This window comes from Rattus rattus, chromosome 4, assembly GCF_011064425.1.
Source record: "Rattus rattus isolate New Zealand chromosome 4, Rrattus_CSIRO_v1, whole genome shotgun sequence".
NCBI lineage: Eukaryota > Metazoa > Chordata > Mammalia > Rodentia > Muridae > Rattus > Rattus rattus.
The window spans coordinates 2,760,596-2,777,651 of record NC_046157.1 but is presented as its reverse complement, the minus strand read 5'-3'; the positions used below and the strand labels follow the sequence as shown (position 1 = coordinate 2,777,651).

The following is a 17,056-nucleotide window of genomic DNA, read 5'->3' as shown; positions in this document are numbered from 1 at the left end:
GGCAGACTCAGAGACAAAGGTTAGAAATTGGGAGGGCTGTCTAGTCAGTACTGCAGCAGCTCCGAGTTTAATAATTCTCATAGGCTCTATATACTTTACAGAGTCTTGGGAAACAAAGTCACAAGCCAGCAGGGTCAATGGCTGATGGACATTGGACATCTGTACCTATCTGGAGGCCTCCTTGTTCCTTCCTCCAAGATTAAGAGAGCATTCAGCCCCTCACCTTGAGCTTCAAGCATATCCCCTCTTACCCTTCATGAGTCAGCAGGCCAGAAAAATCTGCCAGCAGACCTGGGCCTGACTTGACTGCCTGATAGGCAGGCTTTCACAGAAGCAGGCAAAATGGCTCCTGACAGAGAGATGCCAGCTAGAAAGGAAGTTTGCTTTATTTGCCATTCCCTGTAGGGCCGATGTCCTCAATGAGATGCAGGCTTTGGGAGTTCCTATACACCTCAGTGCCCTGTAGAAGCTGAGGACCCTTGACCTCACAGGTGTGATCACTCTGCAGGTGGAGATGTGGCCAATTGGTTGGGTGTCCTCACTCTTGAAACAGGTAGGGTCTCCATAGAGATCCTCAGATGTCAGCACCCAGCTCTGCACACTGCTTGTCAGAGATGTGGGAGGCCAGGGAGTCTATGATGTCCAACAGCAGCTGCTGGCTCAGCAGCCGCAGTGTGGGCAGCTTAGAGACCTGCACAGATGACCAAAACTAGATGAAACGAGAATCCCAGTAGGACCAGGGTGGGCAGAGAAGTCCTCTTGGGGCCCAGCCTGCTCCAGCCTAGGCTGTCTAAGGACAGTGGGCAATGGCCAAGAGGTGCCCAGGTCTGCTGGGGAGAGCCAGAGCCTGACCTTAGTGAATTGGTGTACAATGATGTGCAAGCAGTGCCGCTTCATGTCCAGTGCCTGTGTCTTGTCAGCTGCCTCCAGAATCTGCAATGGCAGGAACCATGAGGCCCTGCCCCAGCTCAACCCGGAGGAGCGCATGTCCTGAGGGTATTAAGCATTACCTGCAGCACATTCTGCACTGTTACATTCATCTCGAGGTTCTGCTTGCAGTATGCCTGCAGTCGGTTGTTGTAGAAGCCGTAGTAGTAGGGGGCTGCAAACAGGTAGCTGGATAAAAGTTAAGGAGCTGCCAAGTCATGTATTCACCTGCATTTACCCATCCTGCCACATCCCTTGTCGTCCTGAGATCTACACAAACCCTGAAACCAGAGCTCCAGCTAGGACTCCAGCTGGCTTGCTCTCTAAACTGGTTCTGAACCATTTCAGGTTCCGAGTCCCCATTCAAGGTCCAAAGAACACCTGAATCCTCTCATTCTCATGTGCACATTATTCCCAGGATTTTTCCAAGCCCTCTCTGGTCCCACAGGTATCCTTGCATCTCAGGTTCAAAGACTACTGACAGAGAACACAAGGAATGACTTTGTCCACTTCCTGTTTGTTGAACAGTAGTAACTAGCCCACTTGTCTCCTACAGTTGTAAAGGTTAAGAATCAACTAAGCTAACTGGAAAGTGCTGCCTCCTGCTACCCACCTGCCTGGAGCTTTTGGAGACCAGTAGGCCCAGTACCAGCAATTGGCACTGCTCTAGAATTAGGTACCAAGCCAAGATCAGCAGCCAACAAAGCCACAGGACTCAAACATGTCTACACTCCCCAGTGGTGACCCAACATGTAAAAGGATGCAGTGAGTCCTCAGGGGGCATGTTGACCTCGCCATAGTAGATGTAGCGCAGCATGGACTCAAAGGCCTGTCTGCTGGGAACCATCTCCCCAATGGAGATGTTTACCTGCCCATCCTCTGGCATGAACGACCGAAACATGGCCTCAAAGTAGCTGTAAACAGGGAGGTAGATCCCAGTTCTCAGGAGAAGAAAGTCAGCATCAAGGCCCTGCCCTGCCTTCACAGGCCTGCCGAATACCTAGAGCGGGCAGCCAGGATGGCTTTGTGGGCCGGCCGTGGGTGGCCATCTAGCAGTAGTGTGATGTCACAGAACTCCGAGCCTGCTCCCTCCAGGTAAGCCTTCATGTCCTGGATCAAAGATGTGCCTGGGGAGTACAGAAGGACCTTGAGAAGACTTCCCCCTTGACCCTGAATGAAGAGGCTACCTTTGTTTTCTGGCCCAAGAAGAACTGCCTCTCCAGTGTTACTGCCCTGCTCAAAGTTTCCCCAAACCAGTTTTTGTTTCCTCAGGCTTTCCATTCACCTGGAAACGGCAGTCCTTGCTCTGGCTCTCAAGGATGCTACACCAATACCTCATCTCCTACCCTGTATCTCCAGCTGCCAGTCTTGTGTTGCACATCCCTCCAGACCCAGCCTTTGGACTATCATGCTAGTGGTGAGGGTCAGTCAATACAAGCCCCAAAGTGAGCTGGGGCAGTGAAGGTGCTAGCAGTCTCCAGTGGGTATAATGAGAAGGACTGGGCCGTACCCAGCTGCAGCTGCCTCACTCACCTGACCTAAGACATGAGGTCTGACCAGCCAACCAGAGAAGGCACAGCTCGCCCTCAAGAGTGGGTTTCATGGGTACCCAGGCTCGCTGGCAGACAGCTTACTATTAAAAGCCCCTGTCCCTCCCAGTCCCTGTGCCTGAGAGCACCTGGGTGGGTCACAGAGCCACCCTTAGCCCAAGGGCCTGGCAGGTAAGTAGTTCTAGGCCTTTCACCACTTCCCTACACTCAGGACCTGAAGAGAGGACACTCCCTACCAATGTCCACAGGCTGATCAGAGGGGGTGCGAGGGGGTGGCTGCTGCTTCCGACGAACAATCTCTACAATCAGTGGGGATGAGAGGCGCTCAAACTCCTTCATCATTATCACCTGATTGAAGTGGGATTCCTTCACTATGAAGTTCAGGCAATGCTCCTGGGACAGACAAACACAACAGGAGAGTGGAATCAGGCCAAGGCCCAGGCTGGGCAACAGAGCTTGTAGTGAGGAACAAGCGTGCCCACCCTACCCGGGAAGGCCTGGGCTGGCAGGCATCCCAGCCAGTACCTTGAGCTGGCCCAGTTGTAGCCTGGCAGCGCACTCGCACACAGCCAGCACGTTCTGCAGATCCACAGAGGCCTCGATGTACTGCCGACACAGCTGCTCAAGGCGACACAGCTGGAAGCTCAGTGCCAGCTTGTACACATCCATGATGAGCAGCACGTCTTCCACATGGCCTGCACCAAAAAGTCCCTGAGCCTGGGCGCCCCAGGAAAGGGGGGCCTAGGAGAGGGCCCAGGCTCCATTCATGAAGAAGAGGTCAGGGCTGCAAGACGGCAGCTAGACTGCATGTCAACTGCCATCATCAAGGGTGACTGACTTGTGCCTCAGGCACACTACCTCTGGCTCCACTGCCCATGCCCCACTTAGGTGCACATCACCCATATCCCAGGCAGACCTTTCCGTGGGTACTTGATCTTGTCTGTGTAGAGAAACTGCATGAGCACCTCAAATGGCCGTGCCTCAGCCTCACGAATGGCCACACGTAACAGGGGTGGCCGTGCTCTGCCCACAGTTGAGCCAGGGGCCTCCTTGGGAGCTAGGGCCCCATCTTCCTCCAGCTTCTGTGGGGAAAAGGGAACTCAGGGAACCCCTGTAGACAGTGGGCAAAGCTTCCCAGTCATGGGGGCTAAAGGAGACCTGACCTGGGCCAGCCACTCTCGGGCCTGCACAATCTTCCTCCGAAGCCACCGGCTCCTTGCAGTGACAATGGCAACATGACCCTGCACACATTCTTCCTTCTGCACAAAAAAATGAATGACACATGGGTGAAAGTACAGGCCCCCTGCTGCAGGGGACAGGGGCCAGCAGGCCAGGGCGAAGTTCAACTCAGCACATACACCAGGTGAGGCTGGTATAGGTCAGTCACCTACCTCACCAAGCACAAACTCCACATCACAGAACTGGCGGCCCTCCCATAGGCGCCCATAATCTTCATGCAGTGTGCACTTTGGGTAGCAAGAGAACTGCAGAGGGAGAACCAGTGAGCGAGCAACAAAAGCCGGAGACCAGCCAACCCTGGGGTCAGGTGAGCCCAGCTGAGGACTGTCCTGCTCTGGCCACGACCAAGAGAGCCTCCCACCTCACTATCTCTCACTGACAGTGGCTCCTAAGCTTTAGTTGGGCTGTACTCTTTCTAATAAACCTGGACCCAGGTTGCTAAGCAACCCCATCCCACCCCTACCCACCATTGAAACAGATTTATCCATGCTTCTACTATGGTAGAAGTCCCTGTCCTAACCACCAATTCCTCTAGGTTTGGGAACGGGCTGCTATGATTTCTCTGGAGTCCCCAGCATAGAGCCTGGATTAGCCCATGGCTTTGCTGGTCCTGCCAGCTGACCTGCCACTCTTCTGTGAAGGCTCCCTTCTCTCTCCCTGGGGTTCTCTCTGCCTACCTGGGCCTGCAGCACTCCTAATCCTCTCCCCAGGCTACTCAGAGAGGCCCAGGCAGCACTGAGCACATTTACATACCCTGCCATGGCCTGTACTTTTGCCCACGTGTCACACTCACTGGGCCATCTACCCCAGCAGGCTCACAGAAGCACTAGCAACTTACCTGGAATCTGTACATTTCCCCGCTGCGAATGTTGTTGTCCACAGTGCCCCCAAAGATGTACATGGCATCAGATATGACAGCGGCAGCATGGAAGAGCCTCCCACTGGGCAGCTGAGAAAGACAAGCAATGGGATGGGACCAAGTCTCCAACACTGGGTCCATGTGGCCAGGAAAGAAAGGCTGAAGGTCCCAGTCCCTTGGGTTTCCTGGGTGCTCCTACAGGTGTGGAGGAAAGCTGGGGTGATGGGGTGGGGGAGGCAGAGGGCAGGGCAGGTTGTGCATTAACTCCAAGTTTATGGAATACTTAGTCCAGAGTACCTCGCTGAATGTAAGGATAAATCCTGGGACTCCCAGAGCCATGTGCTGCTGTGTGACCTGAGCAAGCTCTTCCAGGAGCCCTGTGCTGCCCATCTGTGAAAGCTCCTGCTTCTGAGACCAATGTAACTTTAATAAGGGTCCCTGACACTCACCTCTGACGCCAGGTGGACTGGCTGCTTGGTTGAAGTGGTGCCAAAGTCTAGGCCAAACACATCTCTGGACTTCTTAAAGCTGCTCCGCTCCTCAGAGGTTAGAGTGGACGCCTCCTCAGAAGAGGAAGCTCGCTCAGGCACCTCAGCCCCACCAACCTTGTAGGAAACATATGCAAGAAGGGAATAAGCCATCTTCCCTTCCAGAGCTTGCTAAGGGTTCCCGAGGAGGGACAAGACATTGAGTAAAGCTGTGAGGGTGGTCAAAATGCTTCCCTGAGCTCTTCAGGATAGCAGCCCAGTGCCACAAGATAGAATGTGGGCAGGAAAAACTGAAGGCTTTAGGGCCTTGAAGGTTCTCAAGTTGCTCCTCTTGACCATATGAAACCCAGGGAACCCAGTCAAGACTCACCTCACTGTCAGAGCTGGGTTGGACAACCTCCCAGGTCTGGAAGTCCACATCATAACAGTGCAGCTCATTGGGCAGTGTATTGTCTGCTGCACCCCCAAACACATAGAGGTGACGGTCAAAGGCCACCATGGTGTGTCCATAGCGCCGCTGTGGTGGGGGTGGGGAGCCCCGAAGCAGGTGCTCAGTAGGGATGCGTGTCCACCTGGAGCCATGACCACGAACCAACACTGGGGTGGGAGCTCCCCACAAAAGATCCTCCTACGAAGTCTCCCTAAAGAGCTTGGAGTACCAGCCCATAGTCTAAAGGGACCCAGGCCTCTGTGTCCAGCATCTCTTGACCTGTTTAGCTCAGGTACTGGCCCTACCCAACTCCGTGCAACCAACCGTGGGACTCCACCCACTCATTCTTCTCCCACCACCATAGAGGACAGCAGTGACAGGCAGAGTCTCTGCTAGTCTGCTCTGGGAATGGAGCTGTACTGCTCACTGCCCAAACAGTAGAGATGGGAGACGCCCACCCAGGCACTAATGCTCCTCCAGGACTTTCCAACAGATTCCTCTTCTGCTAAGTTAGCAGAAGAACAAAACAGACGCAGGCTATTCCACCTGCCTCCATGCCGCCCCAGAACTTTATTCCCTCTGCCCTGACCTGTGGGGTAACTTTGGAGTCCCCTCCCAAGCTCCTCTGTTACTTCCAGTGCCAGAGGCTAACCCTATCATAGGGTCCAAGAATAGACAGCAGCCAAAGGAAGGGAGAGAGCCTCATTACCCTGCCTATCTTCTGCTATCACACGCTATTGGCACTGGTCACATCTGTCAGCAGTGGCAATGAGCAAGCCATACACAGTGCAGGGGTGGGTATCCCTCCCACTCAGGACAGCCATGGAACTCTGATTCAGGCCATGTCTTGCTGAGCTACAACCATAACCCAAAGGCCTTTCAGGGCTAAATACCCATACTCCAGGCTGTGTGTTCCTGCTATATATGGAAACTAGGAGATCACAACAGTTACCAGATATAGGCATCAACATATTAGTGTTCCTCAAGACCTAGAGAACTCACGTCTTGTCCTTGAATTCAAACTGGAAGAGGTTGTTGGTTATCTTGGCTCCACTCTGTCCTGAGAACACAAACATCTTATCCCGGCACACAGCCACAGGGAAGTTGCAGCAGGATGGGGGTATCTCACCACTCTGGGCCACCTGGGGTATGGGCACAGCTCAGCCAGGGCCTCGAAGGCCTGAGGTTACACTATCCTAAACTTTGAAATGAATACACATAAAGAGCTTACAGCCCCATCACACCTCCCCACACAGCCCGTTCTCATTAGCTAAGGCTAAAATCATAAGGTTAATTTGGAGCTAAAAATACAATTTCTACAAGAGAAACAAAGCTCCAAGGGAAAGCAGTGAGCCAAACATGGCCATTGTGTTCACACAACACATCTGTCACGTGTGGCACCCTGCCCATCCCGGACTCCGAGCTTTTCCTTCAACTCCACTTTCATTGCTAGGGTCGAAGACAGACTTTAGCCTGGACTACAGCCTTAGCTCCAAAGCCTTTTATTATTCACTCATTCATTCATTTTGGAGTCAGGGTGGTCTCACTGTACAGATCTGGCTAGCCTAGAATTCTCTATGTAGCCAAGGCTGACCTCAAACTCACTCTATAACTAAGGATCACCTTAAAATTCTGACCCACCTCCCAAGTACTGGGGTTATCGACGTGAACCTCCACACCCAGATTATGTGGGTCTGGGGATCTAACCTGGGTCTTCATGTATGCTGCACTATCAGTTAAGCTACAACCCCAGACCAGTTGGAGTCTCTAGTCAATAATGGAACTGGGCTGAGGGAAGATCAAGGAGGAAAAGAGGCTAGGCCTTGGTAAGGGAAGAAGACAGCCTGTTACACCTGCCTCCAGCACCTCGCACCTGCACACCAGCTTCCTCTACCCCCCACCTCTCAATACTGCAACCCAACCCCCAGTGCCCCACTTCCCACCCACAGCATGCTCTCTGAAGCCCTCACCTCCTCCCAGCATGTGAGCTCTCGGTCTTGGAGGCCAATTGTCCACATGTCGTTCAACCTGCATCAGGACAGAGGAGTCAGGATCCTTTGGTCCTGAGCCTGGCAAAGAGGGATAGCTCTGGGGAAGAACCATGTGTGTCAGGGGACAACTATGCCAGATTTCTTGAAAAATAAAACAAAAGAAAAGGAAACACAGGTGTTCCATGGGAAAAAGGTGCTGCATCAAATCCCTGACTTGGCTCCCTGCTGGTCTCTGATCAGCCAATACAGAAGTAGCTTTACACATAACATCTGAGGTAATGAGATACCCGAGACAGGGAAACGACATGTAGAACCTACTGCTCCACTGGGCCATTCTTAGTTTCTGCATTGCTCAAGTTTAGAATGAGCACGTGCTGCTTTGGTTATTGGACAAACACAGCAAAACTACTTTTCTAAGATAAGGGGGAAGTCTGGTGTGGAGGCCCACACCTTTAACCACAGCCTCAAGAAGCAGGGGAAGAGGATCTCTGAGTTGGAAGACGGTCAGATCTACACATAGGGTTCCAGGACAGCCAAGGCTACATAAATAGCAACACTGTCTTAAAACAAAAGCAAAACATAAAACAACAAATAGAGAAACATAGGAATTCAGAGCTGGGTTTGAGCCCAGATGCTTCCTGCTTCCAGGCCCCTCCTGTAAGTTCCAAATATTCTCATCTGAGAAAATCAGGGGTTACAAACTTGGCTGGGAGCTCCAGTCAGAAGTCTTACCTCCACAGCCATCTCCTGAGACACTCAAAACTTCCCAGGGTAACTTACCTCAGCCTGAGTACTTAGGTGCCAAGAGAACTTATTCTGCCCTTGAAGGCATGTAGAGTTAGGAGACATGGCCAGCTACCCACCTACCTGGCATTGCCATCATAGCCAGCAAAGATCCAGAGCTTGTCACTGTACACTGTAGCCCCATGGGCTGACCTGGCAACAGGCAACCTAGAACAAAAAGAAGAAAAGGAGGACTGCCCAGAAAGAAGGCTCAGTACGGAAAAGCACTGGTTGTTCTTCAGAAGGCCCAAGTTCCATTCCCAGCACCCACAGGGCAGCTCACAACCATTCCTGTAACTCCAACTCCAGGGGATTCTTCAGGTCTCCTCAGGCACCAGGCACACGCAATATGCAGATATACATGCCAGCAAAATACCCAAACACAATTAAAAAAAGTTTTATATATAAATATATACATATACATATTAGTATGTGTGTATGTGTATATGTGTACACATAATTTATATATTTAAATAACGTAATATTTATATATGATTTTATATATTTTTAATTTTATTATTTTTAGGTGAGGAAAGAGGTCATCAGGACAGGCTGCAGTGCAGGGCTGCATGTGTCATGTGCTGAGCAGGTAGGGCCACGTCTGCCTTGACACTGGGGCTCAAAGAGCAGTGCTGAGGCTGAACACAAACAACAGCACACGATGTGTAAGAATCCAGATGTTGAAACCGGGCATGATAGCACACGTCTGTAAATGCTGACACTGTGGACATGAAAGGAGGAGACCCAGAAGTTCAAGACTAGCCTCAGCTACACAGCAAGCCTGTGGTCAGGGGGACTATGTGAGACCCTGACCCAAAACAAATAACAAAGACAAAACCAAACCAAACCAAAACCCCCCTAAGGGGCGGGGACATGTCTCAGTTTGTAGGTTGCTTTCCTAACACACAGGAAACTCTGGGTTTGATTCCCAACACCACAAAAAAGCAGGCATGGTACAGTACACCTGTAACCCCTGTTCAAGGCCATCCTCAACTATATACAGCAGGTTCAAAGCTAGCCTAATCTACATGAGATCCTGTCGCAAAGATAGGGAGAAAAAAAATCAGATGTAGGGAATGCAGCTGAACCACAGAGAGCTTGCCTTGCACCAGCAAGGTCTTGGGTACATCCCAGCTATGAGAAACAAAACCAAGTACAACCAAAAGAAATCTGGGTCCACTCAGGCACAGCGCATTCCCAGCTGCTAGGAGAATGCTGCACTCACAAGGCAGGCAGTCTCTATTCCTCAGGAAAGAAAGGAGCTGTAAATCCGGGAGCAGGCTGTGCAACGGGGACTTAGCTCCTGGCCTCCCGCCTGTGCATACCTCCTGCCTAGCAAACCCTCAGCAGACTCAGTGATGAAAATTAAGCAATCAATGACCTGAACGTCTCCCAGCCGCAGGCTCCTCGTGTGGGATGGCAGGAGGCCACCCAGGCTGAGTACCGTTAGGCCTCGCTTACTATAAGGGTTCTCAGGAGAATCTCTTACCGTCCTTCAATCTTCCACTCTGTCCACTGGCCAGTTGCAAACTTGTATTCAAAGAGGTCATTTTTATTCTTCAAGTTAGAATTGGAATAAATATCTCCAGTATATCCCCCTGGGCGAGTAGAACGAAAGTGAAGGGTTATATCTAGGGTACTACTTTGGTATTTAAATGTGGGCGTGGGTAGAAACTCGGGATCCTAGTTAACGTACCAACTTCAGGTACCAACTCCCACCCAAATTAACTTGCCCTGCACTCTGGGGATGCAGGGACGGGCAGACTGATGGTGCTCGCCCTAGCCATCAGAGAGGACTCAGCTGGCCCCACGAGCTCAGAGGTCCAGAGCACTGCCATGGACGTGGAAGGGGAAAGAGAGCCCTGCTGCAGCAGAGAGCCTGGGAGGCTGGAGGTGGGGGGAGGAAAGAGGTCTGTGGGTTCAGGAGAGCAAGAGGCTGCTCACCGAAGACGAACATGCTGCTCCCGTAGACAACAGCTGAGTGGTGGTACCGGGGGGCTGGAGGAGTGCCGGTGGTGAAGGCTCTGGAGAGGCACAGGGTGAGGTCCGTGAGGCCTCAGCCACACAGTCCGAGCCACATAGCCTTTGATTCCGCCATGCTTTCTCTTTCCTCCCCCAGCTCTCTTTAACCTACCTTCCCTCTCCTTTCCTTTTCATGTTATGCTGTTGCTGCAAGTAGTCTAGGCTGGCATGTAACTCAGGGTATGCAGTCCAGGTTGGCCTCCAACTTATCCTCCTATCTCAGTCTCCTCAATACGGGAATTAGAGGGAGGCATCCCCGTGACTGCAGCAGTTTAATTATTCAGACAGGTTATCACTATGCTGCCCAAGCTCCCCTCTGAGTTATGGTTCAAGCAACCTTTTACCTCAGCCACCCAACAAGATGGGAGGAGAGATATATGTCAGGCGGTCAGTTTGTTTTGCTGCTGTATTTCAAAGGTGTTATCTCCCTCATTGAACTCTTTAAAACATCAAGAATCAGGAGAAAAACAAAGTAGCAGGCATTGACATTCCTGTGGCAGACCCTCTGCACCCACCCACTCAACACCTCTGAGAGGCCTCTCGGGAAATTTTTTGAAACAGGGTCTCTGGCTATTCTGAAACTATGTAGACCAGACTGGCCTCAAACTCACAGAGATCCACCTACTTCTGCCTCCCCAGTGCTGGGATTAAAAAGCCACCATGCCAGACTTTCCCGCCTTTAAACAGAGTCTTACTATGTAGCCTTAGCTGGCCTAGAAGTCACTATGTCGGTCAGACTGGCTTCAACTCACAGAGCTCCCCCTGACGGTTGGGATTAAAGGTGTGAGCCGCTGGTGAGGCCTGGCTGGGACTATTGGTTTTTTAATCATTTGGAAGTTATTTTATAATTGTTTTTTCAAGTAGGCAGCAGAATTTGACTTTGTCCTGCTCTCAGGATGCTGGGATTATGGGCATGCACCACTATACTCAACTTATGCCATTTATTTTGCTTGTTTTTTGAGAAGGCCTTGCTATGTAACCAGGCTGGTCTCAGATTTGCAAAGGTCCTGCTTGCCCCTCAAAACTAGAATGTTAAGTGTCTGCCTCCACCATATCTGACTGTATTGATATTTTTGCAGTGTTGGGTAATGAACCCAACCTTGAACGTGCTAAGCAACCATTGTTACCATTGAGTTACCTGGGGGAGGGGGTCTTGAACTCAGGCTGTCCTTGAACTTACGATTCTTTTGTCTTAGCTTCCTGAGTGCTGGTATACAGCTGTATACCACCTTGTCTGCCTCTCTTAAGCAACTTTTGACTAACAATTACAAAGTCTTCGAAGTGATTTTCATTTTTGTCTGGTACTGTGTGCGCGTAAATGTGAATCGTGTGTGTGCTGTGGTGCACGTGTGGACAAGAGAGGGCAGCTGTGTAGAGCTAGTTCTCTTCTTCCACCATCTATCAAGTTCTGAAGGCAGAACTCAGGTCACAGCAAGTGCCTCTACCTGTGGAGCCATCTTGCTGGCCAGTCAGAGTAATCTTTAAAATTAATTGAGGACTGGACCTGGAAAGGGAGCTCCATGAGTAAAGTGCTTGCTTAGCCTGCACTAAGCTTGCCTCAGCCTGCCCAGCCAAAGCCCTGAGCTAGATACCCAGTACTACATAAACCAGGCATGGTAGCAAGCATCTGTCGTCCCAGCCCTCAGGTGCTAGATGCAGGTTAAGAGGTCATGGTCATCCTTACCTACACAGCAAGTCTGAAGCCAGTCTGGGGTACACATGAGATCCTGTCTCAAAAAACAAACAAACAAATGAAAGGAAGACTGGAGAGACGGCTCAGAGGCAGAGTGCTTGCCCGGCACACACTAATCCCTGGGTTTTGTATCCAGCAAAGGAAAAGATAAAGAATCCATAGCAGTTGTGAAGATCAAGTGCGAGAGGAACCCTCGCAGCTGCTATGCAGGTGCTACACGGAGACTAAGCAGAGGTGGGTATCCTAGCTGGTTGTGGGTTTTGTAGTTTTTACTTGTTTGTTTTTGTCAACTTGACACAAGTTACGGTTATCTGAAAACAGGGAAACACAACAGAGAAGATGTCTCCATAAAAATGGGTCTGTAGGCAAACCTGTAGGCATTTCCTTTATTAGGGATTGGTGTGGGAAGCCTCAGCTCATTGTAGGTGGGGCCGCCTCTGGCCAGGTGCCCCTGGGTGGTTAAGAAAGCAGGCTGAGCATGCCATGAGAACCAGCTAGTAAGTAGCATTCCTCCATGGCTTCTGTTCCCGACTCCAGATGCCTGCCCTGACTTCCTTCAATGATAGACTATGACACAGAACTGTAAGCTGAGGTAAACACTTTCCTTCCCTAGTTACTTTTGATCATGGTGTTCAAGAACAGCAACAGAAACCCTAACTACGACAGTGCACGATGCCAAGTGGAGCTGCCCAGCCTGGCTAAAGTCACACAATCTCTGGAGCCCTGAATCCTCCTCTGTTAAGAGACCCCACCTCGGACGGCTACTGGGGACCAAGGGGCATGCCCTACAGACTTCGAGCACGCAGCAGAAGGGGCTGTGTGGCACTGTGCTCCTGTGTGAGCAGATGATGGAGCTCGAAAGCCCAGTGCATCCTGACCCTCAGGACTGCGTCTCCCATGAGCTATAAGCTGCTGCCAGATTGGGTCTTCTGCAGAAAACACAAGTATGGTTGGGCTTGCCTAGGAAGCGCAAGGCCCTGGGTTCGGTCCCCAGCTCCGGAAAAAAAAAAAAAAAGAAAAGAAAACACAAGTATGTGGCACCCACAGAAGGCAGGTAGCTCCTGTGCATGGCCACACAGCTGAGGCTGCCATTTATAGGTTTTGCATACTCTATACCTGTGTGGTGTCTCCTGGCACGAAACTAGCCCTATGAGGACAAGAGGCAATGCTGCCAGCCTTTAAGTGGAACTCTGGGAAAACTGTCCAAGCTGAGGCCTGCCCATGCCCTGAGATCCCACAGCAGCTCCTGGCCCAGGGCATTCTGGTGACTGAAGGCCCCTCCCAAGTCAGAAACTACTGACCACCAACTAGACCAGACAGCCTATAGCTCACAGGAGCTGGCATAATTTAAGACACGTATTCTCACAGAGAGCCATGAGAAGGGAAGCCATCCCAGGCTCTCATCTGTTATATTTCTCCCTGGACCTCCATGATGAGCTGACTCTATCAGCCAGTGAATCTGGTCCAGTGATGCTGCTCTCCAGGAGGACAGGCAGAGTCCTGAAGCCCAGGGGCCACCCACCTGCACCAGGAGCAATCTTTCACGTCGAACCGCAGGAGATCATTGAGCATCGTCTTCCTGAAAGGCAGTCAGAGAGAGAGAGAGCTGCAGCAGCCAGGATATTGCAAGGTGTTACCTCACCAGGATCTTTAAGATGGGAGAGGGCATCCACTTAGGATTGGAGGCAGCAAGAAGGACCTGACTCACTGACCTGTCAGACAACTTGTCAATGTCCACAGCTCAAAGTTAGTGACTAGGTAGGGGCAACTAGGGCTCTCACACAGACAAGGCCAGCCTGATCGCACCACCAGCAGCCCACTCAAGGGCCCAGAGCTGGAGTCCTCATTTGCAGCTCGCCCAGCCCCGAGAAGTCCTATCCTGCACTGAACCCTTCCTTCCAAGGCTGCCCTACAATGACAACATTCTGTCTCAAACAATGGTGGAGACCTGCATGCTTTTCCCTCAGCTGTCATCTGACATAACAACTGTATCAAAAGTAATTCCACTGCTCACTGGGCCAGCTTGCATTTAATATGCAAGTTGGGCATATTACCAACTTGTTAATGTGGAAGAAAGGAGAACCAACAGGATCTGAGGCACTCCCTCCAGGGCCAGGCCTTTGCAGGGTATCTCTCCTGCCTTGCTCAGTTTGTGCTAGGTGGGTGCCCTTCCTAACTTCATTTTATGGGAGAAGACCAATGGCCAAGAAGTCAAAGCTTCAATGCTGGTATGCCTAGTCCCTGTTCTTCCTCCTTTAACCCAATACTTAAACTTAGTGGCACTTGTTAAACAAAATTATGGGAGACCACTATTTTAAACTACGTTCCTCTACTAGGCCCCCAAAGACCAGGGCAAATCAGAACAGTTACCAAATGCCTCATAAACTCAGGCATGAAAGCTGTTGATCCCAAAACCTAACAGTTTCCCCTAAAACCAGGAGACTATAGTCTATCTGAGTCAGTTTGATAAGGAAGCCCCCACTGATGTAACCCTGAAGGATTTAAGTTAACTGACGAGGCTCCATCCCCACTGCCAGGTTTCCTTGCTCTTAGCTTCTAATACCAAAGTTGCTACTGTCTAGAAGGAACTCATCTTTCCATTCTTAATGGAGGACACCCTGATTTATCCTAAGTCACAGGCAAACAGATGTGTAACTGACTTTCTCTACCTTTTCTTTTGAAACTGCATACTGAAAGAAAGCATTTCTGCTTATTACCAACCAGTTGTCTACCAGCTCCAGAAGAAGCTGAGGACAGTGGTCCTGACATCCTCACTACCCTATGCTAGACACCAGTCTTTTTTGGTGTAGGAATTCTTACTAAGGCTCGTCCTTTTCTTTTACTCAGTAAATGGGTACATCTGGACACTGATGTAGGGAACTGAGTATGAAAACAGATCACAGCCAACACCAGGGGCAAGTGGCACAGGAAGAGGTAAGAGGACACAAGGCCTCATCCGTGAGGACATTAGAAGGGAGACGGAAGTGTACAAGGGCTGGGTAGTGAGGGGTGGGGACAATCCAAATACAAGGCCACCAGAGAGACAGGACAGCACTAACAAGGAGGCCACCCCTCCCATTAGGACTGGTCTTTACACAGAGAAGATGGGGACATTACAGGGCTGTGAACTGAGGAGCACGCTCTGACATGCAGTTGTACATGAATCCCCAACTGCTCTTGGAGAGAGACTGCGGACGTGAGCCAAGTTTGCATGTCCTAATAGAGAGAGTCCTGAAACCTCACTGCCTCTAGGTCAGCTGCCTCATGCAGTCTACAGGACCAAGGCTGTAGTGCCAGGTTCTAGGCTTAAGAGGAAGGAAAGAAAAAAGTGACAGGCAGGGATAGCAACAAGAGCACACGTGTTTCTTCCAAAGCTGTATCTCCTCACTAAAACGAGGGCATTTATTCCCACATACTGAGCACGTGCTGCCATTTGAGTGCTGGGTGAAAAGGCTTTAAGGGTAGGATCTTCCTCACCATAACATAGGAATCAGGTGCAAAGCACCACACACATGGGGAAACAGAGGCTCACGAGGCAGGGCTACTAACTCCCATTCTCAGACAACAGGTCTGTCTCTCTGTCATCATCCCCTGCCACCATCAAAACAGGCAAACTCACCCATTATCTCCGCCAAACACATAGATGGCATCCTTATACGCCACGACTGTGTGTTTGCTGCGCCTAGAAAAAAAGATAAAAGGGGTGAAGAGTGGTGAGTCTGGGACTCCTCTGGCTGGCGCCCAAGAAGTGAGACTACACATCTTTGCTGCCACCTAAGTGTGGATAAAGCCTCCCAACCGCTAAGATCTATAGAGATCCTTCAGTTTCTTCAGACAGCAAGGACGCCTGACACACCGGAGACTTCCCACTCATACCTCACAGCTCAGGGACCCAAACAGGATCCTTAGAAACACAGGTCTGGTACCCTGCCTAGGGTCACTATGGTGCTACTCCCTGGGAACCCAGCGTTGGGAATGACCAGTCCGTACTCCAAGACATCACAAGGGATCTCACCCCTAGAGCCCGTCCTAAGACTTCAGCTCTCGTCCCTACTACCAGTGCCTTCAGGATCCCCTGTACACTGCATACCGAGCGCCTACGAATTCGTCGCAGGGCGGGAGGCGCCGCCAGCGATGCACAGTTTCAAAAGGTCCAAAGTTGAGCGTCAGGTACTCGACACTGTCTGAGCAGCTGTGGTCAAAGTCCACGCTCGGAGCCACCTTGGAGCTCACCCCTCCTGTCAAGGCCCCGGGCCCAGTGGGGCCTCCGGAGCCTGCCATCCCTGGTTCAGGCCAAATAGGCCGCCAGGTTGCAGGACTCACGGCCACCGCCCGGGCCAAGCCAAAGGACCACACTTCCCAGAGGGCCCTGCGCCCCTGGTGTAGCACTTCCGGCCAGCTTGTCCGCCCTCCCGACAAACCTAGCGCTCCCCGCGACGTGACAGGTTGTCGAGGAGCCTGTCTACCAGGTTATCATGTATCGATACGTCACATTCTGGAAAGCATTTTTGGCCAAGTCTCGGCTTGGGTTTCCCCTTTCAGGAAACGCAGTCTGGCCATAGCCACTAACATTCTCTACGCAGCGGCGAGCTACACGCTCCCGGCATGCCCTGTAGTCGGGCTTTGCCATCTCCCGGAAGCCCCCCCCACCCCGCCCTCCTCCAGGATGAGGTTTCCGACTTGCATGCGAGCGGCTCAACTGTCCAACACCTGCTTATGTCCCCCAACCGCCCTCCCTCTGTCCCCCTCTCCCTCCCTCCTCTCTGCGATGGGCTTTGAACCCCAGGACTTGATGGGCATGCACTCTGCCACTAGGCTACAGCACAATCCGTGGTTTTTTAAGTTGTAGTCTATTGCCAGCTGAGTCGCCTGTGAAATGATGATTCAGGAAGTTCAGGCAAAAGGAACACATGTAGTCGTGAAATGGATATAAAGTTAATTAGTTAATTGGTCTAGTTTTAACTTTTTTTTGTAAGCACTTATGAAAAAGAGCTTATAAAAGCCAATGGCTGTCCTGACTGAACAAAAAAGTTGATAGATAGAGTAGGACTGGATAGGTTTTTGGGTGACTACT

At 51.2% G+C, this 17,056-nt stretch overlaps 1 protein-coding gene across 2 annotated transcripts; it reads right to left on the bottom strand.

Annotated features, from left to right (window-relative positions):
- Positions 1 to 20: 20 nt before the first annotated feature.
- Lztr1 (leucine zipper like transcription regulator 1) lies at positions 21 to 16,363 on the bottom strand. 2 transcript variants are annotated; one of them, XM_032899867.1, is made up of 21 exons: positions 16,073 to 16,295; positions 15,602 to 15,664; positions 13,505 to 13,561; positions 10,212 to 10,291; positions 9,757 to 9,865; positions 8,352 to 8,435; positions 7,464 to 7,521; positions 6,496 to 6,635; positions 5,434 to 5,635; positions 5,025 to 5,180; positions 4,555 to 4,665; positions 3,869 to 3,961; positions 3,641 to 3,736; positions 3,394 to 3,559; positions 3,003 to 3,172; positions 2,714 to 2,870; positions 1,928 to 2,054; positions 1,692 to 1,841; positions 1,011 to 1,116; positions 853 to 933; positions 21 to 691 (listed from the first exon to the last, which is right to left on the bottom strand). In XM_032899867.1, exons 1-21 carry the CDS (start codon positions 16,261 to 16,263, stop codon positions 575 to 577), a joined length of 2,514 nt encoding a protein of 837 aa, XP_032755758.1. In that variant the 5' UTR covers positions 16,264 to 16,295; the 3' UTR covers positions 21 to 574. The 2 variants fall into 2 exon arrangements, with proteins under 2 accessions (XP_032755758.1, XP_032755757.1); XM_032899866.1 differs by having other exon boundaries at positions 21 to 933; positions 16,073 to 16,363.
- Between the last annotated feature and the right edge of the window lie 693 nt (positions 16,364 to 17,056).

What these genes read in the sequence shown, in the direction of transcription:
- Lztr1 (XM_032899866.1), bottom strand. Translation starts at nt 16,263, where the DNA reads ATGGCAGGCTCCGGAGGCCCCACTGGGCCCGGGGCCTTGACAGGAGGG. An exon ending in CAGTCCACCTGGCGTCAGAG is followed by an intron (nt 4,666 to 5,024) that starts GTGAGTGTCAGG and finishes TGTCTTTCTCAG; the next exon opens with CTGCCCAGTGGGAGGCTCTT. An exon ending in TGGAGTTTGTGCTTGGTGAG is followed by an intron (nt 3,737 to 3,868) that starts GTAGGTGACTGA and finishes TTTTTTGTGCAG; the next exon opens with AAGGAAGAATGTGTGCAGGG.